Source organism: Euprymna scolopes, chromosome 39 (genome assembly GCF_053919585.1).
Source record: "Euprymna scolopes isolate OS-2025 chromosome 39, ASM5391958v1, whole genome shotgun sequence".
NCBI classification, from domain to species: domain Eukaryota; kingdom Metazoa; phylum Mollusca; class Cephalopoda; order Sepiida; family Sepiolidae; genus Euprymna; species Euprymna scolopes.
This window is the reverse complement of record NC_136520.1, coordinates 5,169,789-5,182,288: the sequence shown is the minus strand read 5'-3', so window position 1 is coordinate 5,182,288 and position 12,500 is coordinate 5,169,789. Positions and strand designations below refer to the sequence as shown.

General features: G+C 32.7%; 1 protein-coding gene across 2 annotated transcripts in view; it reads left to right on the top strand.

Annotated features, from left to right (window-relative positions):
- LOC145263635 (uncharacterized) overlaps nucleotides 1-12,500 on the top strand; it is an 83,438-nt gene that overhangs the window by 67,870 nt on the left and 3,068 nt on the right. For both annotated transcript variants that reach the window (XM_080120489.1, XM_080120488.1), the window contains exon 3: nucleotides 10,765-10,948. In XM_080120489.1, coding sequence (XP_079976615.1) covers nucleotides 10,765-10,948 — 184 coding nt within the window. The remainder of the gene's footprint in view (nucleotides 1-10,764; nucleotides 10,949-12,500) is intronic.

Genomic DNA, 12,500 nt, shown 5'->3' with positions numbered 1-12,500 from the left:
GGGGTTGTTAGATCTACAACCATCACCATCCTCTTGATTCTATTTAACTTCATCACCAAGGGGGAGGGGTGGGTGAGTGATGAAGGAATATTTTGCAGTGGAGAAGAGGGAGGGGCAGTGGCTGCTCACCCTGCTTTCCTTTCCTCCTATCCACCCTTTCTTCTTTGTTGTCTCTCCCTTCAAGCTTAACTGAATCTCAATGTGGGAAGAGGGGGAGGGGGTCTTTTTGGTGGGACCGATTGAATGCGCAGCATCTCCCTCTCTTTCTCTCACATGATGAGTTAGAGGGGGAAAGAGAGCTTTTGCACATGGTGACTTATAGTGAAGAGAGAACTTGAATGCCTACTAGACACTATCCTCGAGTGTCTAAGGTCTCTCTGTACAGGGGTGGGTTAGAACAACCTGGAACAAGGATACTTTTCCATCTACAAGTAAATCCTGATCAAACATTTAAAAATTTCATAATAATTGTGGCCCAAATAAGATCTCTTCCACATGGCTTTTTTCGAGGAATGGTGCAGCTTCCTTAAGTGATGTTACCTCAAGTAATAGCACAAAGCTGGATACTCCACCAGACTAGATGAATTCTTGTCCTTGAATCCAGTAAGACCAAGAGACCAAAACGCAAGATATACTACAACATATGAAAATGGTTGCTTGATTTCTGAGAACTTTAACTCAAGAAAAATTAAATAAAAGAAAGGATCATTTGACCAACTCCTGTTTTTTGAGAAAGGATGACCAACCGATGTGTATACCGTGTCAAACCTCACTCTCAATAAGGCAAATTTTAATGGATTGCACCGGTTTCATAACAATAAAGAACACTTTATATGATTAAAAAAAAATATTAAGGATCTTTTCAAAAAAAAAAAAAAAAAAAAAAAATTGGCAACACCCACGCCATATTTTCATATCTTAAAAATTTAGCCTTTATCAAAAACTTAAAAAAAAAAAAAAAAAAAAAAAAAAAAAAATCTTACTCATGTCAGCTAGAAATTAAAATGACCCTAAGGGTTGATATGCCGTCAAATCCAACAAAAGAAACAAATTTTAATGTTGGAAAAGATTTACATTCTTCGGACTACTGTTCTCATCTTGCGTTTTATTTACACAACGTTTCGGTCGATTATAATCTTCTTCGGGTGTGTCTTTTCAAACTCGAGAATCTTTTTGTTGAACTTGTTCATCCACCTGGGTAGCATGCTCTCGTTCTGTCAGCCAGTACTGGGTAGAAATCCTAAGTAATTTGCAATTGTATTGTTTGGGTTGCTTGCATTTATATGTGAGGAATCCTCGTGCAATCAAAATCTGGTCGGTGATACCCTTTTCTCTTTGCTGCAAGAGACGTTGCTATCCTGTCTCTGTGTTATTTTCATGCTCATCTGAGCTTCCATCTATGGTCTCCCCCCCCCCTCGCCAAACTTTCGCCAAAAAAAAAAAAACCTCGTCTAGCTACAACCACTATCAACAGTCTCCCCAACTCTCTATCTGTGCCCAAACCTAAATGTGGAACTTTGTTCCGGTGGCTTGCTTTCCTGCTAGCTACGACATGACTGTCTTCAAGTCTAATGTAAACAAGTTCTTGCTGAGCCTTTCCTCTTAAATAATCAACTTATACCAAATTTCCGATATTAACGATTATTACGATGTAGTCTCCCCCCCCCCCTCTTCCGATAACTCCGTACACGCATTAACCTTTATCCTCGAAGTAAGGGGGAGTTGAAAATGGCCCCAATTTTTTTCTCTGCTGATCTTGTCATTGTTTTAAGTGGTCCTTACAACTGCACTGAAGAGATCTCATTGTAGAGCCCCTTACACTGGGCTATTGGAACATGAAAGTAGGCCAGCTAAACCTTCAACTTGTTTGAAGTCTACCTTTGACCTACTTAGAAATATATTGGTGAGGAGGAAGGGATCTTTTTATCCTTTTATGGGTGGGGGCTGAGTCAGGAGTTTTCTTGGCAAAATTCATTCTCTCTTATTTCTGGTTGGAAATGCAGGGGGGGGGGTATCCTTCAATCAACATCTACCTCACCTCACCCCACCCCCAGCATCATGATCATCTCTCACCTGGAAATTGGGCCTATTAGGGTTTCGAACTTACCTTATCCTTCTTTCCTCTACCCACCTCACTTCAAGTTTACCCCTCCTCCAACCAACTCCCTCCTCTTACCCCTTTCTCTATGGACCCTTTGTGATAATAAAGGGGGGGGGAGCATAGTGACTTATCTAATGTTAGGATTCATGACCGAATTATGGCCTACTCGCCATCCCCCCCTTTCTTTTATTTCTTTATCTCCCCTTCCTTATGCACACACACTTTGACCTAGTTCTCCCCCCCCTCCTAATCCTATCCACCATTTTTTTTTTCTCCCCAATTTTTTTACCATCTGACATTATTCTTTCTCTTCAGATTGAGTTTGATTTAAAAAAAAAAAAAAAAAAAAAAAAAAAAACATTACTCGTTTTAAATCCATATTTTTTTTTTTAATATACTTATATGGTAAAGTAATGGTTGGTTGGTTGGTCAAATATGTGTATGAGATTATTTGAGTTATATATTTTTTATTCAATCTGAAAAGTTTACAACCAAAACAGTAATAAACAAACAAGGCACAAGGCCACTCACAGATTGGGGAGGGGGGGGTGTCTATAGTCATCCTCATCACTGTACCTTTGCTAGTCTATACTGATCCAAGCTAAAGTTCTCATTCACCGAAATACCTCAAGCACTCCGGGGGTGGGGTGGGGGGGTCATCTTACCTAAGATTTCCAAATCATATCCTGTGTGTGTGTGTGTGTGTTTTTTTTTTGTTTTTTTATTTTATAAGCAATAAAATAGATTTGTAAACATAAAATTTTATAAAAAGTCCGGGCGTGTACACATAGATTCGAAAAAGTTGTCAAAAAACAAATATATAACAAATAAATGTTATCAAAGGCAAGATAAGTTACTTTTCTACCTAACTGGATACTTTTTTAGTGTTTTTATTTAATGGAATATGTTTATTCAGCTTGAAAAACATACAAAATACTGTTAAAAACCCATCGAATATATGTCAGCCTATGTCGCGGTAACATATATTGAGCAAGTTTCTAATAGTATTTTGTATAGTTTTTATTTTTAACTCCTTTTCCCAAATTTACCATGTCAAAGAGAGGGTCAAGCACCATTATTAATTTTTCCAATACATCGGTAAACACTGTTTTTCGAGCTGAATAAACATGTTACATTAAATAAAAACACTAAAAATATATCCAGTTAGGTAGAAAAGTAACTTATCTTGCCTTTGATAACATTTATTTGTTATATATTTATTTTTGATAACTTGTTCGAATCTATGTGTACAGTAATACAAACCCAAAAGTCGTTTGAATAAAACTGTGATTATTGAAATAAAAAAAACTTTCCGATTTTGTATTCAAATATAAATATTGATTAATACCAAGTTTATTTAGATAGCTCGATAGTTCAATACTAGAGCTATAAACAATTCATTGGGAACGCACTCATTTTTATGCTCATAATGGGAGGGGGGTAATATTGGAATCATGTCTAAAATATATTACAATGATAAATGTTATCTTCATATTAAAACATAGCAGTAGAAAAACTCAATGAAGCAATTAAAAACAAAAAACTCAATGAAGCAATTAAAAAACAAAAAACTCAATGAAGCAATTAAAAAACAAAAACAACTCAATGAAGCAATTAAAAAAAAAAAGTGATTAAATTTGAATAAATTATTTATTTATTAATCCATCAAATATTCAAACGAGGAATTATAATTATGAAAAATACTTAACCATGAATTTTCAAAGAAAGGCTCTTTTTTATCAGAGGATAAAAATATAAAATATCCAGTTTTAAAAAATGTATTATTGGTTAGCATGAATTTCAAAAATAGAAAAAAAAAGAAAAAAAATTTTGTTCTATGAATTAAAAAGTATTTTAAGAATTCTAAAGGGAATTAAAGCATCAAAACTCTGTAAGATCCGGTAGGAAGAATCTGTGATCCCAGCTGTGGCTGGGTCGGAGTGAAGTCCGAAGAGTCAAATAATGAAGTTACTTATGCCTGAAAGTACGCTGTACATCTACAAGGCCACCATTTGCCCATGTATGGAGTATTTTACCGCAAGGTAAAATACCAGGTTGAGAAACTGGCGCAAGCTATCCTTCTCTCGATTTATCAAATGTCAAATTGTCAAAAGATAAGCATTTTATTATTTCCAGTCGACACTTGTAAAACTCACGTGCAAATGCGACTGTTCCACTCGCAATGTAAAGAAAGCCCTGCAAAAAAATATTCAATGTCAAGGATTCAAAACACATACAGCATATAGTCATTCTTTTTAGCACTGACGAGGCTCAACGTTGCTTAACTTTGTTGCTCTAATGGGAACCAGTGTGTCAACGTGATTATGCTCCGTGTATTGACTGATAAAACAGGGGGATTATATATCGTGGCCACTGCATCTGGCGATGAACAATTCCTTTTGCCCTGACACTGCCATACCACCCTACTGACTTGCTTGTATAAAACAGTAAAGCAAATATCCCGCCAAAGTTAATGCCTCGATGGAAGTGGGGGGTAATTTTCTCTAAAGACAACTTGTTAGGTCGCGCACACACCTGCATATTTGCTGCCGCATACCAATGAAGAGATGCTGAAAGGGATACGCTGATTTTTCTATTGCTGAAACCATGGTAACCGCCTCTTTTCCTCCTCCATTTAACAAAGGGGAGACAAAAAAGGGGGGGGTTCCTATTGACTAATGATGCAACAAAGGGAAGTTTGGTAGAAACAACTGTCGTCTGTACTGCAAACGTTTCGTAGATTTTTATTTTTCGCACGAAATAAGAAAGATGCTTATGCGATATAAGGACCATGCCATTGCCGAAATCTTCCAGGCAGTTTGCAGCAAATGCCGAAAGGTTTTGAAACGCACAGTCAGTGAAATCGCAGCAAAGGAGCCCCCCCCCCCCCGGGGGTTATCAAGGCTCAAAGGCCACTCGAGGATAAGGGTTATTGAATGTAAAGTGGTAGTGTGGTAATCACTAATAGTGGAAATTGGGTAGAATTTGGATTATTTAAAGGGAACAGCTCAATAAGAACTTGTTTACATTGGACTTGACGTTTACCATGTTTTAATCGGCCGGGAAGCAGGCCAGTGGAACACTGTTCCAAAGTCGAGCATTACTAGGATAAAAACTTTGTTCATGTAATCTGTGTTTAGAATTAGGCACAGGTAGAGAGTGGGAAAAATTGTTTATAGTGGTTGTAGCTAGACAAGTTCGTTTTTTGTGAAAGTTTGGCAAAGGCAGACTAAAGATTGGAGCTTGGACAAGCACTGGCCATAAAAATAACAATAGAGCAGAGACAGGCTTGCAACGACTCCTTTGTGCAAAAGAGGCAAGAGAAAAGGACATCTAAAAAAATGTTTATCTGAATTTGGACATAAAAATTATTTTAGAATTCGAATCAAGTAAAGATTAGATACCCCGTAGCAGACGACGAATACTGGCACACATTTCAAGTGACACCAATTGTTCGACCTTGACATTGCCGTTGGTTGTTTGTAAACATGTCAAATAGCAGACATGGTTGAATGTTCGCGAGCAACATTTTTAAAAAGATATATTTACAAAACTTTATAAGATTTAAAAGAAAAAATATATATTTACAAAACGTTTTCTTTAATATGAAATAGTTACAACAAACTTTTTTCTATTTACACAAAACTTTTTAATGTAAGTAACAAAACGAACGTAAATTTAACCAAATATATTTAAATAAATGGGTGTCTTTCTGAGTGCCTTTTTTTTTTTTTTTTTTTTTTTTTAATATATTTACAGAACTTTTTAATAAAACTTATAATGATAATAATAATTATAATAAAAATTTTAAAAAAATAAAAAGAATGAACAATATTAATTACTAAACATTAGAAACTGAGAATTTTGGACGCTAAACTTGTACTTAATTTGCCTTCATGGTGAAGTAAGCAAATAGCAAGCTTTTTTTTTATTATTTATTTTTTTTTTTTAATAAAAATGAAAATTATAAAAAGATTTGTATCTTGTGATACTACACGTCATCTTAGAAAAATAAGTTATAAAAGATATGTGAATAAAATATATTTTTTAAATCTCGATTGTTTATACTTGTTGCTTATACTTGTGATTTTATCTTACTTAAAAATTGCCTCGGTCTAGAAGGATTTCTCCTTCACTGACCTCTACATACATCGCACTTTAAATAAATATTGAAATTGTATTAAAAACGCACAAAGAAATGGGGGGGGGGGGGTCACTGTACATAAAAATTAATCTTGGTCGCAAAAATCCGAACAAGTCAGTTATTTTATATTTTTTTCCTGCCATTACAAAGTTTGGTTATAATAATTTTATTTAATTTTTTTTTTTTTTTTTTTTTTATTATGTATTTTTTAATTGACATCATCTGAAATTCTCAATTATAATGTTGGTTTATTTATTTATTTGGTATTTTTTACGACCTGTCCCAGTGTAGTATAAACACCCCCAACCTCCCCATGTTAAGAACAGGTTTTGAGGTTGGGGGGTGTTTATTCTGAAAGCCGTTCTTAACATAGGGAGATCGGGATGTTTATAATACGCTGGGGCACATGGTAAAAATTTACGATTTATTTATTTAAATTATTATTATTATTAGTTTTATTAAAAAGTTCTCTAAATATATATAAAAAAAAAACATGCACTCAGAAAGACACCCATTTATTGAAATATGTTTTGTTTAAATACGTTCGTTTTATTACTTACAGTAAAAAGATTTGCGTGAATAGAAAAAACGTTTTTTTTTGTTTTTTTTTTAAATCCTTAAAAGTTTTGTAAATATTTAATATTAAAGAAAATGTTTTGTAAATATATATTTTTTCTTTTTAATCTTATAAAGTCTTGTAAATATGTTTTTCAAAAAATGTTGCTCGTGAACATTCGACCATGTCTGCTATTTGACATGTTTACAAACAACCAACGGCAATGTCAAGGTCAAACAACCGGTGTCACTTGAAATGTGCGCCAGTATTTGTCGTCTGCTACGGGATATCTAATCTTTACTTGATCCAAAAATTCTTGTTTATTATCAGTTGTTGAAAAAAGTTCATATTTATTCATGAAACTTACCTTACAATCAGTTTTTTTTTTTTTTTTTTTTTTTAACTTTCCTAAATTGTCAATTATTTGTTGTTTTTTATTTGTAAAAATCAAAGGAACAGTTCCATTTTTTTTAATTAATTTTTTCATCCAATTATCTTCATAATAACAGATATTTTTCATTGCCAGCGTTTGCATATAAAATATATAACAAGGTACTTATTCTACATAAGCCCCCCCCCCCCAAAAAAAAATATTGTGTTAGCAATGAAATTGATTATCGGATTATTTAACCAAATTTTTATTTATTTATTTATTTATTTTGCCAAGATGGTATTCACAGATGCCAACATGTAGATAGATACGAAGTCATTTTCTTTTCTTTTTTTTTACTTTTAAAATCACTGCTATATAAATGGTACAATATAAAATAATCACTAGAGTATTTGCTCTATAATAATAAATACGAAATCGGCATCAATAAATATATATATATATATAAGCATATTTTATGACCGGACCACGCCAAGGGGGCCACTACAATATATTAGGTACAATATAATAATCAATAGATAATTGGTTCTTTAATAATAACAATAATAAAGACAAAATCTGCATAAATTAAAATATCATATTTAAGCGTATCTTACGACCGGGCAACGCCAGGTGGCCTACTAGTAGTAATATAACTAGTATTTATACACTAGACTTTTTAAACCATTAAAAATAGGTAAGAGTTATGACCTGTTGACTTAGAATTAGTTTTTTTATGTCAAATTGATGGTTGAATGTGGTTAAATTTGTGCTCATTTTTGCATTCAATTAATTCCTCGTTGTGCATCGGATACCATAGTACTTTGTTCACTGCACCTTTAAAAGTTTTGTATGTTTAACGTGTTGTGTTTATTCAATGTTTTTAAATTCTTAATAATACTTCCAAAAGTTTTAATACCAATTCCTATATATTTATTGTGCATGTGTGTATATCAGTAATGGGACGGTTCTAGTATTTTTCCGATTCCAATACAATTCCTGATTTCGATTCTTTATAAATCTCTAAATATCTAACTATAAATTTGTTTTCTTTTTTTTTTCACGATTATTTTCAACAAGTTGCGATCTATTTCTAAAGTGTAAGTATAAAAACAAATTCTCTACGCTCGTACCATCATGGAGGTAAATTGATTTTTTTTTTAACCATTAATTTTTCGGATTCAAACGACAATTTCTCTTTAGTTTGTTAACCGTGAAAAAATAAAAATGATATATTTCTAAAAGTTTGTCTACAATATATCCTTTAGACGTCGTAGCCTCGTAGGGGATGCTTTTTTCTCTTCCCTTCAACCTCTTTCTCACAGAGGAGGTGTTGAGAGTCTGTCTCTGCTTTATGGTTATTTTCATGGCAAGTGCTCGTCTGAACGCCAATCTATGGTCCCCCTCCTAGTCAAACTTTCACAAGAAACTCGTCTAACTGAAAACACTATCAATAATTTCCCACACTCTTTATCTGTACCTAAACCTGAACATAGATTCCATGAACAAAGCTTATTTCTTAGAACTGCACGCCTGTGGAATTGTCTTCCGTTTGCCTGCTTTCCAGCTGACTACAATATGGTCGTCTTCAAGTCCAACGTAAACAAGTTCTTGATGAACCGTTCCACTTAAGTTACCAATTTTCCATTGCTAATGAGTACTGTATTGTCCAATTGATTACTGTACACTCTTTAACCCTTATCCTCGAGTGGCCTCTGGGCCTTGATAAGTGGTGATGCCTATGTAAAAAAAAAAAAAAAAAAATCTACTGATTATAAGGAAATGTTTCCTGGTCTTCCGGGTACTTAGAGGAACGAACCCCATTGAAGGTTGCCAACATCCCTAATTGGAAGTGTTTTTGTGCAACAAATTGGGTTTGAAAACGGTCTGTATCTTTAATCACCATCATCACCCTGCTAACCCTGCCGCATGACTAAAGTTTGTTGCCGATTCTCGTGTCTGTTGCTTGACACAATTCTGGGGAGTTTTGGGTCATATTTTAGACAGAAATTTATTTTAAGTGATAATATAGTAAGTCACCTTACTGGACGGGTACTCGTGGTAATGTAATGTTACCCGCGTTTACACACGGGGACCCAATACGTTGTAGCAGAGCACGTCACAAAGAACAGAAGACAAATAATAAATACTTCAATGGTAGATGCTCTGACGAACTGCAGGTCCTTGTACCCCCTTGACATAAATACTCTCCCGACAATAAGCAAAATCCCACCCCTACACACTAGAAACCCCTAGATGTAAAAAATCCTTCTACTCTAATAGTTTCTTTCCTTAGACTGCTAGACTTTGGAATTCCCTTCCGGGTTCCTGTTTCCCTGACTACTGACATGTAGAGGTTCAAGTGTAATGTAAACCGACATATTGCTGCTCAGATTTCAACAAATTATGTCCCAGATGCCTCTTACATCAAAGTGACACTGTGCCTGGTTTGGGGTAAAAGTGCAATAAATAAATTTAAAAAATGAAAAAAAAAAAATGAAAATGCTATAATAAAAATGTAATTAAAAAAAAATGAAATACAAAAAAAAAAAAATGCAATCTATATATAAAAGCGAAAATGTATGTATGTGTGTTTGTAGGTCTCGCAAAAACTTTCGACACGGGTCACGGATTTTTGCCAGATCGGTATCATTTTAAAGTTCCAACCTTCACCCGACAAATATCGAAAAATTGGCCAAAAACATTAATTTCTTCACTCTGAAATCAGCAGCTTTCTACAGGGGGGGGGGGGTCAGTAAAAACCGTCCTCTCATGACGAGTTCGGTTCTATGCATGCGCAAATGACGTCGGAACCTGATTTAGTTTAAAGATTTAAAAAAACAAAAAAAAAAAAACAATCTAATTTCGTGGACGTCTTAGCTCAGTTGCTTAAAGCGCAGCCTCATTATCTAAAGGTTTTGGGTTCGAATCGTGATGTGAGATGTCTTTTTTTTTTTTTTTTTTTTTTTTTTCGATTTTTTAAAATTTTGATATTGAAGCAGGGTTATTTAAGCCATTTTTCACGTTTTTTTTTTTTTTTTTTTTTTTTTTTTCAGATTTTTTTACGTTCATTTTTCTGTTTTTTTCACTTAGCTTATTCTTATGTTTTCATTACCCCCCTCCCCTCCATTGGGGGGGCATTTTTCAGATTTTTTGAAGGTTTTAACGTCCGTTCTTCTGTTTTCTTTTTTTGTTTTTCCCATTTTTACATTTAACATCATTCGTTTGCCTTACGTTAGTTTTTTATTTTTTTATTTATTTTTTTTTTTTAGTCTTTTTTCTTTATCTTTTTGGTGATGTCATTTCGTATTTCATATGCATTTTCATACACACGTCTGCAGTCTGTTACAGTACGAGCTGGTCATATCTTTTAGCGTGTGGCTTTTGGTGTTTCTCACACTGGTCTACCAGTCTGTATCTATGGCTTAAACATTTAATTTTATTCTCATGAGGAAACCAGATCAACTCCTATTCATAACGTCAACCTGGAAACCTAAAACAAAAATAAACCAAATCTCAATCCATAGAATATTTTGAGTTATGTTCACAAAATTAAGTGTTTTCAATTTTTTTTTTTTTTTTTTTTCTTTTAGGCGGCCATCTTGCAACAAACATCAGAATACATTGCGAGTCTTGAACGAGATAAAACTACTGTTATGGCTGAGAATGACCGTCTTCGTCAACAACTGATGAATGTCAGTAACACTTTAAATACAATCAATGCGGCCGTCGCGGCCGAGGAATCTCCTCCTCCAAAAAGGAAAAAACGGGACACCGGTACGTTCCATTTGCATTTTTTTTTTTTTTTTTTTTTTTTTTTTTTAGCAAATCGGAAATTACAGTGAGAGAACTATTTTGTTCCTCTTATTTTCTCATTTAAATCTGAACTTATTTTTCTGTCGCACTTTGTTATGATTTTTATGTTTATTATGTTTTGTTTTTGTGTTGTTTGTTTTTATGTTTGTTTATTATGTTTTGTTTTTTTTTTGTTTTTATGTTTGTTTGTTTTATTTTATGTTTCATTTCTTTTTATGTTTTGTTTGTTTGTGTTTGTATTTTTTTATGTTGCATTTATTTTTTTGTTTTTGTGTTTTTTATATTGTGTTTGTTTTTGTTATGGTTGATTATTTTTATGTTGTTTGATGTTATGTTCGTTTTTGTGTTGTTTTAGTGTTTGTTTCTGTTTGTTGTTGTGTTATGTTAAGTTTGTGGTGTTCGTTGATCCCATATATTGTTTGTTATTTTCATTGGGTTATATTTATCTTCATGTCCATGCATTTTCTGATTTTCTCAAAATTAGTTATAAAAAAAAAAAAAACACGCACACACAATCAAAAATAATTGTCCCAAAATCTGCAAACAAATAAGTTTGTAAAATATTTTAAGGCACAATTTTTTTTTTTTTTTTTTTTTTTCATCGTATTTTTTTTTGCGTATGAATGTCATAAGCAGACGTTTCAATGGAACAACGAACTTACCCGACCATGAAATACAAAAACAGTAAATTTTAATTAGAAACTAGCAAGGGGACCTGGCGTTGTCCAGGATTGAATGAGAATCAACAAATGCCCCCCCCCACTCTCCCATACTTTTATTGTTATCGAAATCAATGAAAAGGCCTTTTTTTTTTTTTATCTAATCGATTGATCATCTGTTCAGGTTATGAATTCTTCCAGCAGTGTACTGGAAAAAGGCTTTATATGACTATTTGCAGTAACTTGGTCCACAATACGTTGTTGCCTATATTGCACTGTTGAGAATCTACTGTTGATTTTATGAAAATTATCTATATATATAAAATTATCTATATATATATATATAAAATTATCTATATATATATAAAATTATCTATATATATATAAAATTATCTATATATATATATATATAAAATTATCTATATATATATAAAATTATCTATATATATATAAAATTATCTATATATATATAAAATTATCTATATATATAAAATTATCTATATATATAAAATTATATATATATATATAAAATTATCTATATATATATATATATAAAATTATATATAAAATTATCTATATATATAAAATTATCTATATATATAAAATTATCTATATATATATAAAAGCGAAAATGTATGTTTGCTTTTGGTGTATGTCCAAGAAAGGCTTTTTTTTTTTTTTTTTTTTTTTTTTTTAGAGAAGCGGTCAGTCGGTTCACAACTTTTTAAAACTTTTTATATCACATGTAAATAGTAATATCTCACAGTTAACAACGGAGCTCGCCTGTCTATTTAATTTGCTCGACGTCGGGAAGATAAATATTCAACAGTTTTCGCTCACCGCATGTAGGTTAG